This window comes from Leopardus geoffroyi, chromosome X, assembly GCF_018350155.1.
Source record: "Leopardus geoffroyi isolate Oge1 chromosome X, O.geoffroyi_Oge1_pat1.0, whole genome shotgun sequence".
NCBI classification, from domain to species: domain Eukaryota; kingdom Metazoa; phylum Chordata; class Mammalia; order Carnivora; family Felidae; genus Leopardus; species Leopardus geoffroyi.
In genome coordinates, this window is record NC_059343.1 from 13,165,348 (window position 1) to 13,192,580 (window position 27,233).

The following is a 27,233-nucleotide window of genomic DNA, read 5'->3' on the forward strand; positions in this document are numbered from 1 at the left end:
GATAACAATGCTGATAGCTAATAACTGCAGGAGGGAACAATAATGATATAGCCTAAACTTCTCATTCAAAGGGATTTTTGGGGTGCCTCGCTGGCTCAGTCAGAAGAGCATGCAATTCTTGATCTCGGGGCTCTAAGTTCGAGGCCCACAGTGGGGGTAGAGATTACTAAAAAATAAATAAACTTAAAAAACAAAGCAAAACAAACAATAATAACAAAAACCTGTGACATTTAAACCTGTTTAAAATATTCAGAAATGGGGTGGCAGGGATGAAAAAATATATATATTCAGAAACTGGGTGCCTGGGTGGCTCAGAGGTTAAATGTCTGACTCTTGATTTCGGCTCAGGTCATGATATCATGGTTCGTGAGTTCGTGCCCCACGTCGGGCTCTGTGCTGGCAGCATGGAGCCTGCTTGGGATTCTCTCTCTCCTTCTCTCTGCCCCCCTGCTCATGCTCTCTCTCTCTCTCTCTTAAAATAAATAAATTTTTAACAAAGGAAAAAAGTTTAAAAATATAAAATATGTATTCAGAAAACTAAGAAATAAACTAATAAATCAAAATGCTTCCAGAATTAACAACAACAACAACAAAAAATCATTCCAGAATCCAAATTCTTTCAATTCACTTTCATTTAAGTAGAAAAAAATCAAAAGCCCCAGAAATCTTCAAAGAATATAGCAAAACACTCTAACAATGTGTTAAAGCTTTAGATAAATCCAGACCAAAACATATACAGACAGAAAGTGGAATGTGACATAGATATCCTTCAAGCTATGTCTCAGTCCTACCCCGAAACCCAAGAATTCTTCAAGATTACATTAGTAATTCCTTTCACGTACCTGTCAGCCATATTTCTCCACTTGAAAAGCAAGTTACTTGCAGAATCACCAATGGGCAGATCCAATCTCTCTTTAAAATATTTGACAATGCCTTGTTCCTCCAAAAGCACAGGTACTCGATATGTAGAAGAAACATCATGGATACATATGACCTGATTAATGATGATAAAACACCATATTTAAGTGGAACACCTCAAATATGCCTCAAGAATGAGCCAAAACTCAAGAGACATGGTAGTTCATTTATATTGATTGAGGAAAAGCAAGAGCCCAGTGACCCAAACAAGAGGCAGAAATAATACAAGCTTACTTTGATCTAATCATAAAACTCTTTGAACTCCTTATTCTAAATTGGGAAACATGGATGCTGTGGTAGCATATATATATATATATATATATATATATATATATATATGTATATACATATATAGACTTTGCTCTCAATTTCTGGCACAAAGCTTTAAAAACCTTTGGAATTTCCTGACAGGGGTAGGGTTATCTTTGTTATACTAATGAAACGACTCATGGTGGCCCCTAGATGGCTTCAGGATGGGAGTTGGTCACCAGAAAACCCAACCAAGTTAGGCTAGAACTTTCAGCCACTTGACTTCCGAGGACAGCAAGGGGGCTGGAGCATGAGTTCAGTCATGTGACCAATGGTTTACTCAACCAAGCCTATATCATGAAACCCCTATTAAAAAAATTCTGGACACCAAGACTCAGGGGACTGTCCCGGTTGGTACACGTACAGATGTACCAGGATGGTGGCACAGCCTGACTCCATGGGGACAAAAGTTTCTGCACTTGGGATCCTCCTAGGCCTTGCCCTACATATCTCTTCATCTGGCCGTTCATTTGCACTCTTTATAATAAAATGACAATAGTAAGTATAGCATTTTCCAGAGTTCCATGAATCGTTCTAGAGAATTATCGAACCTGAAGGGGTTATGGAAAGCCCCAAATTAGCAGTCAACCAGGCAGGAGTGGAGGTGGCTTGGGAACACTGGAAACTTTGGTGTCTGAAGTCGGGGGGGACGTCTGGTAAAGAATTCAGCCCCCGGGGCACCTGGATGGCTCAGTCGGTTAAGCGTCCGACTTTGGCTCAGGTCATGATCTCACAGCTCATGAGTTCGAGCCCCGCTTCAGGCTCTATGCTGACAGCTCAGAGCCTGGAGCCTGCTTCTGTTTCTGTGTCTCCCTCTCTCTCTCTGCCCCTTCCCTGCTTGTGCTCTGTCTCTCAAAAATAAACATTAAAAAAAAATTTTAAAAAAAACAAACAAAAAAAACCTCAGCCCTCAAATCTGTGGAGTCTGATGCTCACTCCAGGTAGTTAGTGTCAGCATTGAAGTGCAGGACCCCAGCTGGTGTCAGAGAATTGGTGTTGGAACACGGATGCTTTATGTGTCAATATCTAAGACATCTGGCCCAAGGCATCACCTTCTAAGTCTAGGCTAAAGCAGTAACACTGAACACGTACACTGTGTCTTCTAAATGTGGGGATGTGGTTCGCTTGTGCATTCATTTGTTGCTGTTGCTGCTGGTGTAGTGCTTTTGTCTACTCCCTTCATTTGGATACATTTCCAAGTACATATTGAACCCAGTCAAATTAATTACACCTGTTAGAGGAGAATGGCTTCTTTAAATGTCAGGTGCTATGGTTGTTTTTCACATCTATCCTAACGAACTTTCATCACCCTCTTAAGTACATCCGAGGGGCTGCTGGCAGGCATGTAAGGGTCTGCCACATTCTAAGTCAATGCCAAAGAAATGTTCTTCTGTGTGTTCAGTCTCCCCAAATCCATTGCCAAATCCACCCAAGGGTTCCTAAGCTGTTTGGACATCACCAACTTGATACTTAGAGGACTTTTGGGCCTCACTTGGAACAAAGAAATGGGAGCATTAACTCACATCAGAAAAAAATAATGTGCTGAAAAATGGCTAATAAACTAGCCTGTGGACTGATAGGATAGGGCATTCTTCAGAATCTATGGTCCTGTAGAAAACAGGCTCTGTGTGGTCAGAAATTTGCATTCTTCTGTTCTCAAAGCTCTCAGTAGCCCAACTCTGAAAACTGTATCCTCCTTCCATTTCAGTAACCAAGTTGTATTTATACAACACAGACACAAAGTACTATGTACCAGTAGGAAGGATACAAAAAACAACAGAACAAAACCAAAGTGGCTTGATGACATACAAATACAGGAAAGTCCTTCAAACCTGCCATCACATTTTTCAAAATAGTTCAGACGTGTGTGCTGACCCTGAAGCATTAGACAGGAGGCTGTGCACGAGACTGCCTCCAGAGATACAGAAATCCAATTAGAGGGTTTTAGGCTTCAAAGAACCCAGAGCTAATCTGAAGAAAACAAAAGGTTCCTGCCAAACCTCACCCTTTTCCTGAGTGCCATTCATATCACTTTGTAAACTATAGCAACTCTGATCCCTTACACCTAAGCCTCATTGCAAACAAGAGACAGATAAGAGAATGAAAGAAAAAAGAAAAAGCTCTCAGATACCAAAATGGAAAGTCCTGCAGGACAGAGGACGTGAGCCCAAATCACCGTACAGTTTCTGTAGCAATGAATTGAACTGAAACCACTGATGTAATCAGAAGTTAGCGTGAATGTCAATGTAATGTGTGGTCTGGATGGAGCGAGCTGGAACACATACAAAGGAGAAATCGCAGTGAAAGCAGTAAGTGTCCCGGAAAGACAAGATAAACAGACGATAAGCAGGCTTCACATGGTTCTCTCTCTAGAGGTTTGACTGTAAGTTAAAAAGCCCACCTGGCTTTGTACCTGTAACTTGAGGAGTGATTATGCAAAGAAACATGTGATCTACCTAAGGAATCAGGAGTCTCTCACATTGTTCACTTCAGGGCAAGGGAGCTGTGGCTGGATATGAATCTCCCAAAGCTTTCATAAATGCCATGAAAAGTAATATGATAATTGAAGAGATGCAAAACACTAGCATCAGCAGAAGTGCCTGCAAAGCAATAAAATCGAAAGAGCAGCACTAACCTGTTCAGGGTTCACATGACAAAACATTGAAATCTTTTCCTTCACGGCCATTTCGATAGGTGTTGAACTCCGGCAGACAATCTGTCAACGTCAGTTTTGCACAGGTCAGCAAGCAGGAACCCAGCTGTCCGTCCCACCATTAGTTTTTAGGAGGATGCTATATTAATCTCTTCTTTCAACCAGAGACCTGACCAAGTATGTACCTGTTCATTCTGGGTATTCCACCGGACTCGTAGAAACACCTGAGCACTGATATAAGCCAGTATAATCAAACTCAACACAAATCTACCAGTAAGAACTCAAAACGTCCAGGCGTCTCTAGTAAACAAGAGGGAAGGCTCACAAACGTTGCTTCTTTAGATATAAGAACAGAGCTTGACCAGGGGTTGGCAAACTTTTTCTCTAAAGGGCTAGAGAGTAAACATTTTAGGTTTTGCAAGTCAAGAAGTGACTGTCCTGACTACTCAGTTGTAGCAGGGCAGTACGAAGGCAGCTGTGGACAAATGTAAGCAACAGATGATACCATGTTCCAATAAAACTTTATTTATGGGCAGGGGGCCTGCAGGCCCTTATTTGCTAACCTCTGATCTAGACTATTCTGGTGATAACTGGATGACCTGTTATAAATAAGAGCAGTGACAGCCCACCCTAGTGGGTCTCAGGAAAATCTCAAAGGTCCCACCTCACTCTAAAAGACCTAAGGACCATAAAAATGACAAGACGTTGCACTTGCCCAGCTGTCAATGTGGCCAATCGCATGAGGACCCTGAGGAGAACAGAGCACCAGTTTAGAAATGTGTGAAGCTACCCTCGAGGATATTGGACTGTCCCTCCCCTGGCCCCCAGAGACACGAAGTTCAATGTCAAAGGAACCATTTGAGAGATAGAAAGGACTTAGATGATGCTATAGATCAAGAAACGGAGGTCCTATTCCAAGAAATTTACTCACTCTCCTTAACTCACCAGATCAGGAGACAGGCCTAACCCTCTCAGCGCACGGACACTGTTTTGTGTGGGTTTGGTTTTTTGTTCTCCAGTAGCACTGGGCTGAAAAGAGATGGGTCACTGTCAGTATATTGGATATTTAGCTCGTCTGGATAATGAATGGCTCCCTAGCTTAAAATATGGAATAAACAGGCAGAGAGTTTCTCTTTTGCTGTCCTGCCCACTGCTCCCTTGCAGTGTATTCAATAAACTTCTATCTCCTTTTTAAAAATGTGGAACAAATAGAATATCATAGGAAGACTTTTAGAAGTTGCTGTCTACAGGGCTGCCTGGGTGGCTCAGTTGGTTAAGCGTCCAACTCTTGATTTCAGCTCAAGTCATGATCTCACAAACTGTGAGATTGAGCCCGGAGGCAGGCTTTGTGCTGGCAGCATGGAGCCTGTTTGGGATTCTCTCTGTCCCTCTCTCTCTGCTCCTGCCCCACACATGTGCACGCTCTCTTTCTCTATCAGAAAATTAAAAAAAAAAAAAAAAGATGAAAGAAAGAAAAAAGAAAGAATTTGCTGTCTATATACTTATCTGGAAAGCTCACCTGTGGAACTAGGCTAACATGGATATTGCAGAAATTCTCTCTTTTTGCTTTAAACTGGAATTGTCTGAATGCTTCCACAAACGGCATCCCTTCAATGTCTCCAATGGTGCCACCCAACTAGGAATGGGAAAAAAAAAAACAAAAACACATGTGATCTTCCACAGTATATAGACTAACAGAAACATTATTAATAAACAGAGCACAAGACAGGGCACGCCAAGGTGGCTCACTCGGTTAAGCATCCGACTCTTGATTTTGGCTCAGGTCATGATTTCACGGTTCATGGGTTTGAGCTCTGGGTTGAGCTCTGTGATGACAGCATGGAGCCTGCTTGGGATTCTCTCTCTCTCTCTCTCTCTCTCTCTCTCTCTCTCTCTCTCTGCCCCTCTACCCCCCCGCCCCTCCCCCACTCACTCGCGTGCTCTCTCTCTCTCTCAAAATAAATAAACTTAAAAAAATAAACAGCACAAAAACAGAGGTTTATACACATACCAAAAATCATTGAATTGTATACTTAAAGCAAGTGAAATTTATGATATATAAATTAAGCCTCCCTAAAACTGTTTGATATGAAAAGGAAAAGCGTGGTACATTTAAGGAGATGAAACAAAGGAAAGAGAAAATGGAAACTAGAAGGTAAACTAAGAAGAAAGGATACAGTGTAACATAACCAGGTAAACAGATAAGAGAATAAGCAGAGAACATCACGAAGGGAAAAGAAAACGGAGCGCCTGAGTGGCTCAGTTGGTTGAGCACCTAACTATTGGTTTCAGTTCAGTTCATGATCGATCCCCGCATCCCATTCTGCACTAGGTGTGGAGCCTGCTTGAGATTCTCTCTCTCCCTCTGTCCCTTGCCCAGGCTTGCTCTCTCTATCTCTCCCCCCGCCTCTCTCTCTCTCAAATTAAAAAAAGGGAGGGGATGGGGCGCCTGGGTGGCGCAGTCGGTTAAGCGTCCGACTTCAGCCAGGTCACGATCTCGCACTCCGTGAGTTCGAGCCCCGCGTCAGGCTCTGGGCTGATGGCTCGGAGCCTGGAGCCTGTTTCCGATTCTGTGTCTCCCTCTCTCTCTGCCCCTCCCCCGTTCATGCTCTGTCTCTCTCTGTCCCAAAAATAAATAAACGTTGAAAAAAAAAAAATTAAAAAAAAAAAAAAAAAAGGGAGGGGAGAGGAAGAAAGCGATGTCAAGGAGGGCTCTAAGAATGACCGGACTCCTGGGGTGCCTAGGTGGCTCAGTCAGTTGAGCATCCGACTTCAGGTCAGGTCATGATCTCCCAGTTCGTGGGTTTGAGCCCCACATCGGACTCACTGCTGTCAGTGTAGACAGCGTAGACAGATCACTGCTTCAGATCCTCTGTCCCCTTCTCTCTGCCCCTCCCCTGCTCATGTGCTCTCTCTCAAAAATAAAAAAATAAAACATGTAAAAGAATAAAGAATGACCTGATTCCCATGTTATAAGATCCTGTTGTGTGGAGACAGGGACTAAGTTAAGTAAATGAATTCTGCTATTACTGATTCACTTTACAGATAGTAAATCCCCCCATTCAAAAAAATGGGGAACCATTATAAAGCTGTCAACGTTTCATCTCACCAAGATTGAAAAAAAAGTTTAAATTTTTTTTTAAATGTTTACAAAAAAAAAAAAAAAGAAGAAGGCTTTAAGAAAAGGGAATGCATAAGCAGATAAAAAGATCCACAATATAGGCCACTGAGAAGTGAGATCAGCTAGTTCCTAGGGGTGAAATACCTCGTGCTCTCTCTCTCTTTCTCTCTCACTCTCTCTCCCCCTTTTCATGTGTATACACACACACACACACACACACACACACACGCACACACACACACACACCCCTGCATGCAGCTGAACATTTCTTTTTGCGATGGTGATATTACTAGAATTAAACAACTGCTATTAAAACATGCTGGCTTTCTGAATCAGGTAGTGCCGAAAGAATATTCCTGACAGTGTAATCCTTTGATAAATGTTAGCTTAATTTACAATGTGCTTCCAACAAGTAAGGCATTTTGAAGTAAGCATTTACTTTAGGATAAAATTTGCCTTAGCCTACGCATCCTCACCATATTTAAATACTTAAAGATATCACCTGGATTTTAAAATTAATTCTTTAGCATGTGACAATCTACTGCATACTCAACACTATAAATGAGGTGCTGAGAAGAATTTAAGACAATGTGCTCTTCAGGAGCTCAGAATTTAGCGACAAAAATCTAGCAGAGGTAAAGAACAATAATCCAGAGTAAAACTTAGACACTAACTGGAATGATCCGGACGCTGAGGAGGAAAGAGATCATGGTGGGCCCAGTCCCAGAACCCACCATCTTGTCTGGCTTCAGCTACCTGACTAGGTCTGAAATCTACTACGAGCCCTGGCCTGTCTTCCCAGCGCAACTGGGTTTTGGAGCCAACAAGTCCTTGACATCCCGGATGGCTCAACAATTACTCAAACTTACCGTGTCCCAAACCGAACTCCCCCCACCCCTGGGCCTGTTTCTCCACGTGTCTCCTCATCTCAGCAAAAGTGTCTCTTCCCACTAACTGGTTCAAGCCAGCTGTCTGGAAATCATCCTTGATCTCCACTTTTCCTCATCCAACTGAGTCCAGCGGGTCATACCTGTAAAACCTCTTGAAAATCTCTCCCCTGCTCTCTATGCCCACCGTTACCACCTTAGACACTCATGCCAACACCACCTTTTGCCAGGATTATTGCAATAATCTAAACTAGGGGGTGGTAAACTACAGCCCCACTGCTTGCTTTTATATATAAAATTTTATTGATTGGCCAAAGGTATGCCTATTTATTTATATACTGTCTGTAGCTGCTTTCACACTACAATGGCAGAGTTGACTCTCTGACCCTCAAAGGTAAACATATCTACTATCTGGCCCTTTATAGAAAAAGTGGGCTGACTGCCCCCCCCTCCCCCTCCAAATGGTCTCCTAGCTTCTCCCCTCTCCTATCCTACAATTAAATCATCTGTCACACACCAGCAGAGTGACCTTATAAAAACTCAGAATATTAAAACAAAACAAAACCTCACAATATATCTCTTTTGTGCTTATACCCTCAGTAGCTCACTGCTTCACTAAAAATAAAATCTAAATTCCTTTAGGCAGCCAACCAAAAACCCTACATGGTCTGGCCTTTGCTTAGGGTTCTAATCTCATCTCACGCCCCTGCTCGCCGCCCTCCCCCCGCCCCCCCACTCCCGACACACCCTGCCTGTGCATCAGCCCCACTGGCTTCTCAGGTCCTCAGATGGGCCGCTCTCTTCCTTCCTGCCCCTTAAGCTCTCTTACCCTCCTTCTTTATTTATCTACACCTATCTCTTCTTTATCCTTCAGCCTGAAAGGTTATGTCTTCCTCAGAAAGCCAGACCTTGCCACCCACCTAGAGTAGCCTCCCTCCCACTGCTCCCTGTCATAGCACTGTCTGTGCCCTTCCTACTAACTCAGCACCAGGTGCTGTTATTTCGCGTGCGCACTTGTTTCCTGCCACTAGCTATAAGCCCCAGGAGAGTAGGAACATACCTGCCCTGCTCCCTACCCTATCTCTGGCATAAGCCCAGCTCCCTGCACACAGCACTGGGGTTGAAGGGGTTCAGGACAGGTCTCCCAGAAATATGCCACCTTGCCATGATTATTTTGTATTAAAAGCAATCAAAACCCAGCAGAATCAGGAAAAGTTCTTTACCTCCCCCTCAACTGCCTAAATTTACATTGGGTAGTGTGGGATCCCTGTACCGGGAAGAAAGTTATTCCCAGAGATCCCCTTTACCTGAGAAACTTAGCTGCATAACAGGGAAGTCCGTTTTCCAAACATCCCCTCTGTCTCCCTGCAAATGGCCTTCCTCCCTTTGTATCCCCTAGGCCTCTACTCCTCTCCTTGGTTCAGGGTGTCATATAAGCCTCATTTTGCCTGACTGCTTGGGAATCTCTCATGTTTATATGGATTTTCTGTACGTATGTAATACAGCCTTTGATTTTCTCCAGTTAATCTGTTTCATGTCAATTGGATTCTTAGACCAACCGGAAGAACATTGAAGGGTAACAGTAAAATTTTCCCTCTCCAACAGGGTTTAGCTTAGCAGTCATCTCAGGGCAGAAGGGTCTCAAAATTCAATATAAGCCCTAGGTAACAGCATTCTAGTACCTGTTACCATAACTGCAATGGAATCAAACTAAGAAATCTCGAGACTACATTGTTACAGAAAAGAAAATGATTCTTTATTAATTTTAAGTCAGATAACAAAACAATTAAAATTCAAGCTTTCTGGGTGTGGCACAGATAGAAATATACGACCTTTCTGTAGGAGAATGACAAACTTAATTACGAAAATCCTAGAAATATCACATGCAATCAGGAAATTGGCAGGGGGTGAGGGGTTTAAGTGCTCACCAACTGCAAGGTACCAGAATCTAATGGGAAAATATTTTAGGGAAAAAAAAGGTCTGCACTGAAACTAAACCATATAGGGACATCTGTTTTTTCATAGGTGTACTCTGGTAATTTAAGGGCAATCTGAAAACGGAGACAAAAAGCTTTAAACATTATCCACTTCTGCCCTCACATGGCTTACAGTGGTACTGCACAGTCTCAGCCAATTTGGAAGACCCCATGACCACTCCTCTGGCTCCCGATTACCATCGCTGTCATCAGAAACCTTCTGTATTATTACTAGAATACTCCTAAGTTCATTATTTCCCCCACACAACAAGGAAAATATCACCCATAGCAATGTTTTAAGACTTATCCAAAGTTGAAATCAAAGCAACAGCAAATTTATGAGATGTGCAATGTCTGTTTTGCCTTTAAGGAAAGGATTCTTCTTTTTTGAAAGAAAGAGAGAGAGAAAGAAAGAAGCCTTTCATTCCTTTAAGCCAGGCATAAATTATTTCAGGTGTATGTGGAGATAACCTAGACTAATACAAATAAAGCTTGTCAGCTCCACGGGTCTGAGAAGTAAGAGCCTCACCAAAAGGCTTTGGAGACATTTCAACAGCTTCTACACGCTTAAAACTGAAAATCAGCCTGGTGGTCTTTTTTTCAAAAGCTTAAATAGTGCACAAACACAAATGTTGAGCACAACTTAAAACGAGCCTAAAAGGCTGCCTGATCTAGTGTCCATTAAGCAAATATATGAATGTCAGGGTCATATGAAGAAGGAGCTTTGCTGGGGACAACTTGTCACAGTTTCTCTGTTTCCAAGAAATTAAAAACGAAGACGAGGAGTCCTGAAGAGCAGGGCTCGGGTCATATTTGCCTTCCTATGGCTAGCAGCTAGCATTGGGACCAGTGCCTATTAAGCGCCAAATTAATGTTTTTTAAGCCAAACCAATCAATTCAAGAACAGGATAAAAATTAATATAAAGAACAAAGGCATAAAAAAAGAACAATATGCAAGTACAGGCCTAAAATGTTTGCTTGTTGTTTGATGGGATGGAAATTTCAGTTTAATTTGAGATGTCATTGAGAATTCTTGATTTTACTGTACAAGTGGAATCTTCAACAATTAGAGTCTAAATCTGTAGTATGCAACTTTGTAAAATGATGACAAAGAGAATCAGGTGTGCTGGCCCCAGAAGGAAACATAAAAGCTTTCTTCAAGGATGATTCTCAAAAAACAATAGCTAAGGGGCGTCTGCGTGGCTTAGTCGGTTAAGCGTCCGACTTTAGCTCAGGTCATGATCTCACAGTTTGTAAGTTTGAGCCCTGTGTTGGGCTCTGTGCTGACAGCTCAGAGCCTGGAGCCTGCTTCGGATTCTGTGTCTCTCTCTCTTTCTGCCCCTCCCCCACTCGCACTCTGTCTCTCTCTCTCTCAAAAATAATAAATAAACATTAAAAAAAAATTTTTTAGGGGCGCCCGAGTGGCTCAGTCGGCTGGGCGTCTGACTTCGGTTTGGGTCATGATCTCGTGGTTCGTGAGTTCAAGCCCCGCGTCAGGCTCTGTGCTGACAAGAGCCTGAAGCCTGCTTCAGATTCTGTGTCTCCCTCTCTCTGACCCTCCCCACTTGCACTCCGACTCTCTCTCTCAAAAATAAATAAACATTAAAAAATTTAAAAAAAAATTTTTTTAAGCAATAGCTAAAAAACAGACAAAATGAAAAAGGGTTAAGAAGGCTCTTCTCAAGGTCAAATTGGGCTTATATGTTAATGATGTTCAAAGGCAGTTCAATTACATTAAAAAAATAGATTTACCCCTTCTCCTTTTCTGTGATGATAATTTATTTTTTAAAAAAGAGCAGAGGCAAAAACATGCATACACATGACCATTCGGAAATTTTCCTGTGATTAAGGTTAATAGTCTTAAAAAAAAAAAAAAAGGCTATTTTTTGCCTTTCCTGTTGCTAGAACAGCAGAATCTAGTGAAAGTGCTAGACCAGCACTTTCCAGTAAAAATTAAAATATTTAAAATTTGGTTTTTTAATTTTTAGAGAGAGAGAGGGGGTGCAAGCGAGGGATGAGGCAGAAAGAGCTAGAGAGAGAGAGAAAGAGAAGCAGGGCTCACCCGAAGAGGAGGGGCTCACGTTTTTACCTAAAGTGGGGCTCGAGTTCACCCAAAGCAGGGCTCGAGCTCACAAACCGTGAATCATGACCTGAGCCGAAGTCAGATGCTTAACCAACTGAGCCACCCAGGCGCCCAATGTTTTAACGTTTTTAGCTGCCACATTCAAAAGAGCAAACAAAAGTAAACAGGAGAAATTAATTTTAACATTATATTTTATGTAGCCCAATATATCCAAAATGTTATTTCATAGCTGGAAAGGCTCTAAAGAAACACAAGGAAAGAATGGGGCACAGGTGTATCAAAATCTTAAAGAGCAGTCGAGCTGAAGTTAGAACTCACTATGATCCACCACAAAGGCTTGTGGCCATGCCGCAGCCAGGTCCCTACCACAGACCTGGAGCTGGCAGAGGCTATCACAGCATTGGCAGGGGAGCTGGCTGTAAACAGATGAGGTGAGGGGCTTACGGTGGATGCTGCGGAGGCTATGATGATTATAATGGCCATAATGATGGGGGCAGCTGGGTGGCTCAGTTGGTTAAGTGTCCGACTTCGGCTCAGGTCATGATCTCACAGTCTGTGAGTTCGAGCCCCACGTCGGGTTCTGTGCTGACAGCTCAGAGCTTGGAGCCTGCTTCGGATTCTGTGTCTCCCTCTCTCTCTCTGTCCCTCCCCTGCTTGTGCTCTCTCTCTCACTCTCAAAAGTAAATAAACATAAAAAAAAATTTTTTTAAATAATGGCTATAATGATGGCTATGGATTTGGGTCAGACGGATTTGGAAGAGACCTCAATTATTGTTTTTCAGGAATGTCTGATCAGAGATAATGGAGGGGTGGCTCTACTTTCCAGAGCACAACGGGACATTGTGTACACACGCAGGGATTATCTTACACAGCTACTGAGAACGACATTTATGATTGTTTTTCACCACTCAACCCTGTGAGAGTACGTACTGAAGCTGGTGCTGATGGCAGAGTCGCTGGTGAAGCAGGTGTCGAGTTTGCAACTCGTGAAGATGCTGTGGCAGCTACGTCAAAAGACAAAGCAAATACGCAACACAGATATGTAGAACTCTTCTTGAATTCTACAGCGGAAGCAAGCGGTGGGGGCTTATGGTAGCCAAATGACGGGAGGCATGGGCTTGTCAAACCAGTCCAGTTACGGTGGACTGGCCAGTCAGTAGCTGAGTGGTGGTTGTGGAGGTGGTCATGGTGGCTACAGCAACATGAGTGGATATGACCAAGTTTTACTGGAAAATTCCAGTGATTTCCAATCAAGCATTGCATAGGCAGCCAAGCAGCAGCGAATAGCAGCTACTACCAAAGTGGAAGCTGTGCATCTCTGGGAGGGAACAAAATGGGAGGGATGTGTAGCATGTCCAGTATAAGTGATGGAGGGGGAAAGTAATTGATCCTGATCACTGACTCGTGGTCGACGTTTTTCTTTTTGTTTTTAATGTTTATTTATTTTTGAGAGACAGAGAGCGTGAGCAGTGGAGGGGCAGAGAGAGAGAGGGGGACAGAGGACCCGAAGTGGGCTCTTGGGCTGACAGCAGTGAGCCTGATGCAGGGCTTGAATCCACAAGCCATGAGATCATGACCTGAGCTGAAATCAGACGCTTAGCTGACTGAGCCACCCAGGTGCCCTGAGAGAGAATCTTAAGCAGGCTCCATGCTCAGCATGGAGCCCGAGGTAGGGTTCAATCCCACAACCCTAGGATCATGACCCAAGCCAAAATCAAGAGACAAACACTCAACCAACTGACTCATCCAGGCACCCCCAAGTTATTAGGTATTTTACATTCTTCTTTTTATGCTGTCTTTGAAGCTCAGTGTGTATTTAAAACTCACAGCACATCTCAATTAGGATGGGCCACATTTCACGTGCTGAACAGCCTCATGGGGCGAGCAGCTACCATATTGGAGACAACGAGGTTAACCTGCATAAACCAGAGGTGTGAGAACTTGTCCTACCTTCTTCCAGGCTTGAATGAAATCATCCTTGGGCTGAACTTTAAGATACTGAAATTGCTAAATGGCATCTTCAAGCTGATATTAATAAGTAGTTTTTTAAAAGTCAAAAGTCATGCATGTGGTTAAAAATTGTAGGGGCCTGGGGTGCATGGCTGGCTCAGTCAGTAGAGCATGCAACTCTTGATCTAGGGGTTGTGACTTCAAGCCCCATGTTGGTCAAAGAGATTACTTAAAAAAAATTGTAGGGGCCAAAGGCAGGCCACCCCAAGATGGGCCACTCTGACATAAAGATTATTTTAAGTTAAAAGCAATCAAGACCCAGCAGATTCAGAAAAAGCTCTTTACCTACCCTACAACTACCTAAGTAGAACTGTGATAGAGGACCTGCTCCAGGAAGAGAGCTATCACCATAGATAACTATATCCTGATACGAACTATGGTAGACAGGGAGGAACTCAGCAAAGTCTGATCAAATTCCTCTCTGTGTCTCGCTGTTTCTGAGTGTAACAAATGTAAACATTTGTTAACCCAGCATTTTCTCTTTTCCATCTTCTTGAAGGTTACATTCCTTCCCTTTGCAGACCCAGACACCTACCCACTTCTCCTCAGTTCAGGATGACATATATACTTCATTGTGTCGGACTCCCCTTGGAATTGCCATGTCTATGCGGATTGCCCACGTGTACACTATTAAATTTGGTTTTCTTCTGTCTCATGCCAATTTGATTCTTAGTTCAGCCACAAGGACCTCGAAGGGAACAGGAATTCTTGTACCCCAACAAAATCAAATTGTTCGAAAGAGCACACAATAAAAAGCAGGAGTCCTGTGCCCCACCTCTTCCTCTCCCAAATCGAGATTCTCCAAGGCAAGCGCTTTAACTCCTTCGTTCACGATTTCTTCTGCTGGTTTCTTCCACATCTCTAAACACCATCTCGCTTGACTCTTTCTTAACTTGCCCATTTCAGACACCTTCTATAAAAACACAAATCGACTTCCTCCTGTGACGGATGAGGCCGAAGCTCTCTGCCGCCCCATCCCCAGGCGGCAATCTCAATCGTTGCTTCTATTGGCTACTTTCCTAACCTGAGACACTTTTGCGTCTTTTTTTTTTTTTTTTTTTTTGCCAACCACTACCAGTTATCTGCAGCTGCCTCACAATGGAAAATGAGGTTCTTATCTCCCTCTCCCTCCCTCCCTCTCCAGCACCCGCCACGTCTCCACCTCACAAATCCTCTTTTCAAAGCTGATGACATTTACATCCCTGCTTTGAAGCCTTCTCTGATGCATCTTGGGGATCGATTCTAAAACCTGAAAATTCATATAACAGACTGACTGCGTAAGTCTCCTTCACTGAAGAGTCACGCTATGTCCCAGTTCTCATATCAGATGCTATTCTTCCTGGAGCTTTTATCTGCCTTTCCCTTGTCTTACACTCTGCCTTTATCATTGCCTCAATCTGTTTGCAAACTATTCACTGTATTAGATATGAAATATGTTTCGGGGCACCTGGATGGCTCAGTCAGTTACGTGTCCGACTTCGGCTCAGGTCATGATCTCATAGTTCGTGGGTTCAAGCCCCACATCAGGCTCTGTGCTGACAGCTCGGAGCCTGCTTCGGATTCTGTGTCTCCTGTCCCTGTCCCTCCTCTGCTCATGCTCTGTCTCATTCTGTCTTTCAAAAATAAATAAATGTAAATTTAAAAAAATTAAAAAAAAAGAAAAAGAAATACGTTTTAAGAGAAGCCAGCCTAGTTATGCAGGTATGTTCAGTTTATACAACTTCATCAAGCTATATTCCTATGATATGTGCACTTTCCTGTGTCTGTGTCTGATACTCCAATTTTAAAAAAATTCTAAAGAAAGCACCCTCTCTTTTCCTCATCAGTTGTGAAGGAAGAAATAGCAAGGGAGAGAAACTTTTGCATAGCACACTTACACATTTATATGAAGTTTAACATACTTAATAGTATGCTACTACGGTAGTATGATCTATGGTTAATAAATGATAGCACGGCACATTTATGTTAAGTTTATCAGCTCTGTTAACAAAATGTGAACGCCTGACATGCCAAGTGTTTTATATAATTGCACTTAATCCTCCCAACAACCCTGTTAATATCATCTGGTTTGTATTACAATATTACATAATTATCATGTTATAGATGAGTACATTGAAGCTTTGAGAAATAATTTGCCAAAAGTCACACAGGCATCTTAATAGTGGCCAGTAATTTTTGAGTACGTACTATAGATCTGACACCATTCTAACTACTAAGTGTCGTATTTAAGCCTCAAAACATTATCCCCATTTAGCAGGTGAGTAAACTGAGGCACACAGAAGCACACTTGTCCAAGGTCATCCAGCTGGTAAGTGGCGCCGCTTGGCTATGAACCCAAGCCACCCGGGTCCAGATTCTTTTTTTTTTTTTTAATTTTTTTTTTTTTTTTTCAACGTTTATTTATTTTTGGGACAGAGAGAGACAGAGCATGAACGGGGGAGGGGCAGAGAGAGAGGGAGACACAGAATCGGAAACAGGCTCCAGGCTCCGAGCCATCAGCCCAGAGCCTGACGCGGGGCTCGAACTCACGGACCGCGAGATCGTGACCTGGCTGAAGTCGGACGCTCAACCGACTGCGCCACCCAGGCGCCCCCGGGGTCCAGATTCTTAACCACTGAGCTATATACTACTTGGAAGTCACAACAGAAATCTGAATTTGTGCAGGCGGTCCATAGGAACTAAATGGTTCATTATTCTGCTGTCCTGCCTAGCAACTGGGTCAACTGACGTTTAGAGAAGGAGTACATGCACGTTCCCATTCATTGAGAGGAAGGGAAACAGTAAACAAATAATAGGTTTCAAATACTGTGTTCTTTCTTTAAGCAGCTAATACTCACTTCTCACTTCCAGATCGCCACCACCATCAGATTTCCCTAACTCCGTCTCTCTCTACTTCCAGAGCACTTTGTAAATACAGATGACCTTTGAACAACATGGGTTTGGATGGTGTGGGTTCACTGATACGTGGCTTTTTAAAATAAATACAGCAGAGTACTGTAAACATATTTTCTCTTCCTTGTGATTTTCTTAATAACATTTTCTTTTCTCTAGCTTACTTTATTATAAGAACATAGTACATAATACATATACGAAGTATGCGTTAATTGACTGTGTATGTTATTGGTAAGGCTTCTGGTCAACAGTAGACTGTTAGTGGTTAAGTTTGGGGGAAGTCAAAGTTACACATGGATATACAGGGATATTTTCAACTGGGGGTGAGGGGAGAAGTCAGCGACCTTAATCCCCAAGTTGTTCAAGAGTCGACGGTACTCAAAGAACACTCACCAGAATGCATCATGCAACTGATTTCTCTCCACATGCAGGTGGCTGCACACCGATCCCAAGAGTACTCACCGTGTTTAGTGCTCATCTCGCCCACTGATCTGGGACCACCAGGGCAGGGACCATCCATGTCATTCCCTGCTGTAATCCCACCTCCTAGCACGGTGACTAGCACATGGGAGGCCGTCTATACATATGTGCTGAATGAATGAAGGCTAGATGCTTAAAAACCCAGCAGGATATAAGTTTACAAAACAAAAATTTCTATGCTTGCCTCAATAACGCATATTTGGGGCTCTTCCTTATGACCATCCACAGGCACCATAGCTTGATTCATAACCCACTCCTGGACAGCATCAGTAATGTGAGGGACAACTGTAGAAAGAAGGAATAATTAGCACAAAAGCTTATTTCATGGTTATCAAGGAGAAAGGGACGTATTTGTGTCTTTAGACCTCCCAAGTAACCTGAAAGCCACTTGGCAAATGAGACAAATTACATTTCTCATGTTATTATCCATCTCACTGAAATGAATATTATAGGCACAATATAGATTTAATCACTTAAATGTTATGTCATTTCTATTGAAACTGACCGACCACGGAGAACAAGAAACAGAAAAGAGAAATGCCATGTTTGATTCAACTAGAAACATCCATAATGTCAACTAAAACCTGCAGGGAGGGCTGTCAAGGGTACTGTATGCTGGACCCCACGGGGAAGAAAGACGCAGAGTGGTCCGGCCCCACGGCCCACCAGCCAGTGGGGACGGGTCTGCTCAGGGTGTAGATGAGACCTTCATGTTGACCAGGGGCCTGGGGCTGCTCACGTCAGGTGAAGAGGCCAAAAGGTGACGGCCCAGCAAGGATTTGAGGCCCAGAGGTCCCTTAGGTGGTGAGCAGGCCTGCAGCTAGTGATCTCTGCTGAAGAGACAGAAAGGCGACATCCTCTCGGGTACAGCCAACTAACTTAATGGGCTACACGAAGCAGGAACGTCGCCCTCTGGGAAGCTGAGGCAAGGAAGGATCTGCTGCCTGCTCTACCTCACACCTGCTGCTCCCTCGAGGTGGCAGGAAGTCGTCACCAACCGGTACATCTGGAACAACCCACATACATGCAGCAACGCTCCCTCCCATGGGTCCTCCCAAGATCTACACTCAGGGGGAAAACTTAGAAACCACAAGCATAGCTGACACCTAAGCCACACCATCCAGTTTCAGTAATAACACGGCTGATCTTTTGATGTCCATCCATCCAACCCCCATGTCTACTTCTCAGCTGGTTCCAACGTGTAAGTGATTTAAAGGAGATGGGGAACTATCACCTTTACCATGTGGGAACGTATGAGTACTAGAGTTGGTGGGGATGGGAGGGAGAGAAGGGAGGACAGGGTGTCTCTCTTAAGACAAAAGAGAATCCTACCACTCAGGAAAAGGCTTGGTGAAAAAAGGGTCAGACCATACTACCAGCCACTCCAACCAGCCATTGAACTCCAGTTCAATCCCCCAGTGCATCCCCAACGCTGTCCTTCAAAGTGGAGTAAGTATGATCCATGCAAAGATACAAGAACAAAGGAGACAGACAAAATAAAAACAAACCAAAAAAATCTGCATCTCAATCAGGTAAAAGTGATGAATATGGTTCTCCATGGATTTTATACATAAAAGCTAAAGACAGATATATGGACTAGGAAAAACAATGACATTAGTAATAAACAAAAAGACTGATGAAAATACAATCAAGAACATGGAGGGTGAAGTAGACACCTCTGAATAAAACAAAGAGGAAAAGAAAGCAGAGATATGAAAAGGATTGGAACTTGTAGAGTTCAGGGACCTTCTCATCTTTGCATCTATTTTGAGCAGGTGCTCAGCACACAGGTCTCGCTAACCTTTATGGAAAAGAATACCTTGTACTGTTTTCCCCAGGTAATCACCACGCCTCTCTTTATTGATCACATGCTGATATATCTTCCCAGTGGTGATGTTGTTGTCTCTATAAAGGTTAATATCCAAGAACCGTTCATAATTTCCAAGGTCTAAATCAACTTCTCCACCATCATTTAAGACAAATACCTCACCTAAGATAAAAAAAAAAAAAAAAAAAAAAAAAGGCAATGTAAATATTACAAATTTGCTTTCGGGGCGGCGGGCTGGCTCAGTTGGTGGAACGTGCGACTCTTGATCTCAGGGTGGTGAGTTCGAGCCCCACATTAGGTAAATAGCAATTTACTTCAAAGCATGAGTGTCCTGGATTCTGGAATTGGCACAAGAACGTTTTAATTCCCATCTCAGGAATCTTAAGCCACAATTAAACAGACAATACATAGAAAGCAGGGCCCCAGCAGGCCAACAGGGCAACTTAGTTAAAATGAGGCAAAAAAGCCAGTGTGTGCAACCAGCCACCTGCACAACGGCACCTGAAAAAGGACAGAGATAAAGACTTAATCAGACAAGGATGATTGTGCTAACTATTGCGCATGTCTCCAGGTCTCTGCTGTTGCTTGAGGGCACTGATTGGGAGTCCAGTGTTCAAAAACCACCTTGTAAGAATTGAACCTCTCCCTGATCAAGGAAATTATATCATTTACTCCGATTTCAAGATGTTCACACCAAAAAAAGAAGGTTGGTTACCTTATAAACAGAATCAGAAACCTTTTTTTTTTTAAGTTTATTTAATTTGAGAGAGAGAGATAGTGCACAAGCAGAGGAATAGCAGAGAGAGAAAAAGAATCCCAAGCAGGCTCTGCACTGAAAGTGCAGAGCCGTATGCGGGGCTTGAACTCACGAACTGTGAGCTCATGACCTGAGCCGAAGTCAAGAGTCGGATGCTTAACCGACTGAGCCACCCAGGCACTCCTCAGAAACCTTTTATACCTTCATTCATGTCTACCTTAGAAAGTACCTACGTGAGGTCAGGAAGATCTCTAACTTAAAGAACAAAAGACCAAACTAATGAAATAGCACTATTTTCACATTCCCCAAATTTCATTTCCAGTCCAAATTCCACTGTCTCATGTTAATGAGGAATCACCAATCTATAGGAGTCTTTTTACTTTGATCATCTTAACTTCTGACACATAAGGGAAGATCTCTGAAATCTCTTTAGTTGATTCAGGCCAAACCCAGTTGAATTTTTAAAGTCCTGAAATTTTAAATTCCTAAAAATTTAAAAGTACCTACGCATTATATTTCTAGGAGAGAAAGAGAAAATGTGAATGACAAGTCTTTAAAACAGGTTCTGGAGAGCCTGGGTGGCTCAGTTGGTTGAGCATCCAACTCCGGCTCAGGTCATGATCTCACAGTTGCTGAGTTCAAGCCCTGAGTCTGGCTCTGTGCTGACAGCTCAGAGCCTGGAGCCTGCTTCGGATTCTGTGTCTCCCTCTCTTTCTGCCTCTCCCCAGCTTGTGCTCTGTGTCTCTCTCAAAAATAAACAAAAAATAATAATTTAAAAATAAATAAACAAAACAGGTTCTTAGATTTAGTGTAGTTATAATAAAAATTCCAACATATTTTTTCAACTTGAGGGTGACCCTAAAGTTAATTTGCTAGAAAAACAGGTGATTACCAAAACAAAGCACACAAAAAATAATAAAAAGCCCTTGTAATGAATAACAGTGAGTAAAGGAAGATCGAAATACATATGCATACCTATATTCCAATATATATAAAGATGGAATAAGATAGCATCCACAAATGTACAGAATCAAAATATCCAAAAGATCCCTACTACATAAAAGAATTTAATATAGGACCTGAAAATAATAATAATAAAAAACCTAAGAGCAGCATCACAAAATCAAAGTAAATAAACCACTCAGAAATAAACTTCAAAGAAACATAGGGTCTATATTTAGGAAACTTTAAAAACCTTACTTCAGAGACAAATAAAGAAGGCATAAAAATAAGGAAAGCTGCTTCTAAAGCTCCTGAATGGGTCAGTCAATATTTTCGGTGTTCAATTCTTCCCCAAATTAATGCATAAATTTAAGAAACTTTTTGTCAAAAACTCCGACTCAACTTCTTGTAAAGTTGAACACAATGGTTCCTAAGTTAATTCTGTATACAACAAACATTTTGGAGTTCAGAAAAAAAAACAAAGGAAGAAGAAAGGAATATGGAGAGCTCTGACCTACTTGATAATAAAAAGCTGCAGCTATTAAAATGATAGGCAGGAATAAACACAGAAATCCGGAACAGAACAGAGGACAAAGATAGACCTAAGTAGAGACAAAAATGTAGTATATAATAAAAGGTGGCATTTCCAGGCAGCACGAAAGGGATAAAATCTTTGAGAAATGCCATTAGGAATAGTTGGCTAATCAAAACAAAAAAAAAAAAGAAAAAAGAAAAAAAATTATGTTACATCTTCATACATTCCAGATGTGTTATCAATGTTAAAGCAAAAGGAAATGAAACTATAAATATAGATCCATAAGAAAATATAGATGAGTATTTAAATATTCCTGTGGCAGAGAAGCCTAAAGTGACATCAAAGGCAGAAACCATAAAGGAAACAGTTGATATATTTAATCACATAAATGGCAAGTTGAAATTCATCAGTGACAAACAGAGGTAATGTTAAAGCAAATTTCAAATAGAGTAAAACTATATATGTATATATATATGTATATATATGTATATATATATATGTGTGTGTATATATATATATATACATATATATATAGGTTAATACACTTTACATAAAGTATTCTTGAAAATCATTTTTAAAAATCCAAAAGAAAATTGGCATAGCACATGGCATTAGCCAATTTTGCTGCACACCAAACAACCCTAAAATTTTAGTGACTTACAAAATGCTTATTGATTTCTCCCTTGAGTTACATGGGGGCTGTGGGGCAGTTGTGCATCTACTCCGTCTCATTCCAGGACCCAGACCTACACGGGGCAGGCAATTCTCAGGGAGGAGAGCAGAAGCACCAAAGAGACAGAGCCAGATCATGCCACGGTACCAAAAATTTCTGCTTCAACAAGGCAGATGTCACATTCACTAATGTCTCCTAGGGAAAAACTCTCTCGGGTTTACCCAGGACTAATAGGGTTCCCAGGGTTTGGACTTTCAGTTTCAAAACCACGAAAATTCCAAACAGACCTGGACGATTGAACCACCGTACATGACCAAAGTCCAAAGTCAATGGGACAAGGAAATTTACTCCACAGAAGGAAGTTGTGTAATGGTTTCAAACAAAAATATAATCTACCATTGACTTCAATAAGTCATTCCACAGACAAAATGAAAATCAAAGAAATCCAAATTAGAACAATGAGATACTTTTAGTTTTGTTTTGTGTTTTGGTTTTCTCTCTGGTTAGTAAAGTTTAAAAAGAATAATATTCAGCAGGGATATAAAAATACAGGTCTTCTTATGCAGTTGATGTGTATATAAATTGGTGCAAATACACAGCCTTTATCAGAAAATTCTTGGAAACAAGATGGAAGTTGAAATTTGAAGTTTTTCAGATTATGGAAAGGTACTATAGAAAATTCTCCATATATTAGAAAACACTTCAAATGCAAACACATTCCAAGTGAAATAAAGAATCAAACACATTCCAGGGGCACCTGGATGGCTCAGCCGGTTAAGCATCTGACTCTTGATTTCAGGTCAGGTCATGATCTTACAGTTCATGAGTTCGAGCCCTGCATCAGGCTCTGTGCTAACAGCGTGGAACCTGCTTGTGATTCATTCTCTCTCTCTCTCTCTCTCTCTCTCTCTCTCTCTCTCTCTCTCTCTCTCTCAAAATAAATAAATAAACCTTATTTTTTTTAAAAAAGAATCAAAACATATTCCAAGTAGAATAAAGACTAGAAATAGCCACACCTTTATGAAGATTTTTCAATTTTCAAAACTTTTGAAAAAAGACTATAAATAACCACAAACTTATGAAGAATTCTAAGTTTTCAGAACTTTTTTGATTTTAGAGTTATAGATAAGGGATCATGAGCCTAAAAACCTTTGGTAATATACATCATACGCCAAAAGCCTGAAAAGCATATGTGACATCAAAAATTCTGCACACAGGCATTTGTTTAAAAAAATAAGACTTCAAGGGGCGCCTGGGTGGCGCAGTCGGTTAAGCGTCCGACTTCAGCCAGGTCATGATCTCGCGGTCCGGGAGTTCGAGCCCCGCGTCGGGCTCTGGGCTGATGGCTCAGAGCCTGGAGCCTGTTTCCGATTCTGTGTCTCCCTCTCTCTCTGTCCCTCCCCCGTTCATGCTCTGTCTCTCTCTGTCCCAAAAATAAATAAATAAAACGTTGAAAAAAAAAAAAAAAATAAGACTTCAAGATTTCCATCACAGTGTTATTTATAATATCGATATACTGGAAATTATTTCCTATTATTGTACAGATTGTGTGCAGCCTTTAAGAGTATAAAACATATATAAATGTCCACATTACATTGTTGTAAAAATTAGATTAAAAACTAGTGTGACTATAAGATCCAATTCATTTAAAGTTCAAAAAAAAAAGCAAAAGTAATGTCTGGAGTTAATCTTTACGATGTGTCAAAAAGTTTAGAGAACAATTGATTAAGGAAGCATTTTCCTAATTGTTGAAAAATAACTGTTAATGCTCATCTATCCCTACTAGTAGGTTACGCAGCACGCAGTGTATTATGTAGTGCGTAATAAAAATAAGATGAAAAAGTAAAAAAAGAATAAAGCTAAAAAGAATAAGCAAAAGTAATCTATGGTGTTAGAAGACAGGATAGCAGTCACCTTGGTGGTTTCTGGTGGGGAAAGATGGAAGGAGCAAAGAGGGGTTTCTGTTTCTTGATCTGGGGGCCAGCTACACAGTATGTTCATCTTATCAAGTGGTACACTTACGATCTATGCACTTTCCTGCTTGCATGTAAAAAGTTTAAAAAGAAAGTATCTAGAGGCTCCTGGGTGGCTCAGTCGGTTAAGCAGCCGACTTTGGCCCAGGTCATGATCTCCCAGTTTGTGAGTTTGAGCCCCACATAGGGCTCTCTGCTGTCAGCACAGAGCCCACTTTGGATCCCCTGTCGCCCTCTCTGCCCCTCCCCTGCTCGTGTGCGCTATCTCCCAAAAATAAATAAATAGTAAAAAAAAAGAAAGTATTTAAGTGCTAATATCTTTTAAAAAGTAATTGGCATATATATTCAAATGTCAACATTACTAATAGTTGCCCCAAGTGGTGGGAAATGGATGATTTTTATTTTCTTCATGACAGTCTATATTGTCAATATAACTGTCAATATGATCTATATTGTCTGACTTCTCTTAACAATGAAATGTTAAGAGAACTATATGACCTCTATTGTAAAATAAAAAACATAATTTGTATTGCAAAAGGTACAATCAAAATGGTATCCTCATACACATGTTCATAATGTATGATCCAGCAACTCTACTTCTGGAACTCTATCCTAAAGAAATTACCCAAAATACAAGAAAGAACTGCAATTTAACCCCATGCTTTATAAGACGGGGAAATTATTCTCTCATACCGTGCTCATAAGGTGAAAAAGTGCCTGCATCGATGTTAATATAAGGGTCAATTTTGATGGCAGTGACTCGGAGTCCACATGATTTGAGAATCGTTCCAATGCTGCTCGCGATGATCCCTTTACCAATGCCTGAGATGACCCCTCCAGTGACCAGAATGTACTTCATTGGGAGATGAGTGGCTAGGTGCCAGCACCCAGATATAATCTGAAAGATAATAAAATTAAGGGTCAGGGAAGAGAAACATATTCTCAAACCAGTGAAGCAGGAGGGGGTTAAACCAGAATTTCAAAAGCAGACAGCATTTTTCCATATAAAGTAAATTTTTGAAACAAAATCTTATTTTCTCGGTTTTCCATTTTCGTCGATATGCAGGAAGCTGTGGAAACTTTCTGCAAGCAAAGTGGCTGGCTCCATTGCCCTGATTTTCCATTTACCCCAACTCTGTCACGTGAAAAACTCTTGCTTTTCATCACGAGAAACCAAATTTTCATGGAATTCAGAGGCATCGTAAAATTTTTGCTTAAGGTTTATTTATTTTTCAGAGAGAGAGAGAGAGAGAGAGAGACGGAGTGGGAGTGGGAGGGGAAAGCAAAGAAAGGGAGACACAGAATCCAAAGCAGGTTCCAGGTCTTGAGCTGTCAGCACACAGCCTGACGCAGGGCTCAAGCTCATGAACCACGAGATCATGACCTGAGCCGAAGTCGGACAGTTAACCAACTGAGCCACCCACCTGCCCCAGAAGAGACAAGGACCTATAATCAAACTGATCTGTACTGATTGTATCTGGGCAAGTTACTAATCCCCTCTGTGCCTGTTTCTTTATCTGTGAAATAGGATAAAAGATACCAGTCCCAGGGCGCCCGAGTGGCTCAGTCAGTTAAGCATCCAATTCTTGGCTTCAGCTCAAGTCATGATCTCACGTTTTCATGAGATCGAGCCCCACATCAGGCTCTGCACTGACAGCATGGAGGCTGCTTGGGATGCTCTCTCCCTCTCTCTCCACTCCCCCCACCCCCACAAATAAATAAATAAACTTAAAAAAAAATAGCAGTTCCTTGGAGCATTATTCAGCACTAAAAAGGAATGAACTATCATGCCATGAAAATACATGGGGGAAACTGCCATGCATATTACCAAGCGAAAGAAGCCAATCTGAAAACGTTACATGCATCCTGTATGATTCCAACTATTTGACATTCTGGAAAGGGCAAAACTATGGAGACAATAAAAATATCAGTGGTTGCCAGAGTTTAGGGGGAGGGAAGGATAAATAAGCAGAGCACAGAGGATCTTTAGGGCAGTGAAACTGTTCTGTGTGATATTCTAAAAAAAATTTTTTTAATGTTTATTTATTTTTGAGACAGAGAGAAACAGAACATGAACGGGGGAGGGTCAGAGAGAGAGAGGGAGACACAGAATCCGAAACAGGCTCCAGGCTCTGAGCTGTCAGCACAGAGCCCAACGCGGGGCTTGAACTCATGAACCGCAAGATCATGACCTGAGCCGAAGTCGGACGCTCAACCGACTGAGCCACTCTGGCGCCCCATGTGTGATATTCTAATGGTGGATACACATCATTATGCATTTGTCCAAACCCACAGAATGTAAAACACCAAAAGCAAAATGCCAATGTAGTCTAATGGACTTTGGATGATAATAATGTATCAATGTAGGTTCATCAGTTGTAACAAATGAACCACTCTGGTTCCAGATGTTGACAGTGGGGAAGGCTGTGCCTGTGGGGGCAGGGGATATATGAGAACTCAGTGCTTACCGCTCAGTTTTGCTATGAACCTAAAATTGGTCAAAAACACAAAGTCTGTTTTCTTAAAAAAATCAATATTCAAATAAGCCAAGATTTTAAAAAATCTCATAGGTGGTTGTGAGGATTGAATGAGCTATAGATTAGAGGTCAGCTGATGCCCATTCTGATTTTGTAATTTACTTTCAAAACAAACTATCATGATTTGAAGGTGTATAAGGTTATACCTCACTTCAGAGCTCTGAGTTCAATTTAAACTAGTCGACCATGGTCAAGGCAAGTAAACTGAAGCCATCCAAAATATACATGAAGCCATACAAAATACACTGAGCCCAGGTGGCTCAGTCGGTTAAGCATCTGACTCTTGATTTCGGCTCAGGTCATGATCTCACAGTTCGTGAGTTGAAGCCCTGCATCAGAGTCTGTGCTGATGGTGTGGAGCCTGCTTGGGATTCTCTCTCTCCCTCCCCCACTTCTCCTTCCCTGCCCCAAATAAATAAATAAACTTAAAAAAAGCATACAGATATAGATATATAGATATACACATACATATAAGTATATACTTTTATACACATATGTCCCATCCCAAATGGCTTCCCTAAGTCCCTGGACCTACCTTTGTCTACACACTACAGGTGATCACATCCAGTGCCATTGTTCCCCTTCCCTAGCCAGCTGGCATTCCATTGACTGCAGCTAAATTTAGCATAAAAGATTCACAATCAGTCCAAACCCAGAAT

The 27,233-nt window shown here is 41.8% G+C and overlaps 1 protein-coding gene and 1 pseudogene across 5 annotated transcripts in view; one reads left to right on the top strand and one right to left on the bottom strand.

Moving 5' to 3' along the window:
* The window catches only part of CTPS2 (CTP synthase 2), a 106,374-nt gene that overhangs the window by 70,329 nt on the left and 8,812 nt on the right, over positions 1-27,233 (bottom strand). For 4 of the 5 annotated variants that reach the window (XM_045472922.1, XM_045472920.1, XM_045472919.1 and 1 more), the window contains 7 exons: positions 24,731-24,935; positions 19,149-19,319; positions 17,514-17,614; positions 5,400-5,516; positions 4,826-4,909; positions 3,863-3,943; positions 843-994 (listed from right to left, as the gene is read on the bottom strand). In XM_045472922.1, the coding sequence (XP_045328878.1) occupies positions 843-994; positions 3,863-3,943; positions 4,826-4,909; positions 5,400-5,516; positions 17,514-17,614; positions 19,149-19,319; positions 24,731-24,896 (872 nt within the window). In that variant the 5' untranslated portion in view covers positions 24,897-24,935. Of the gene's footprint in view, positions 1-842; positions 995-3,862; positions 3,944-4,825; positions 4,910-5,399; positions 5,517-17,513; positions 17,615-19,148; positions 19,320-24,730; positions 24,936-27,109; positions 27,185-27,233 lie in introns of those variants that run through there. The other variant, XM_045472921.1, reaches the window with a different exon arrangement.
* LOC123595332 lies at positions 3,087-13,440 on the top strand (annotated as a pseudogene).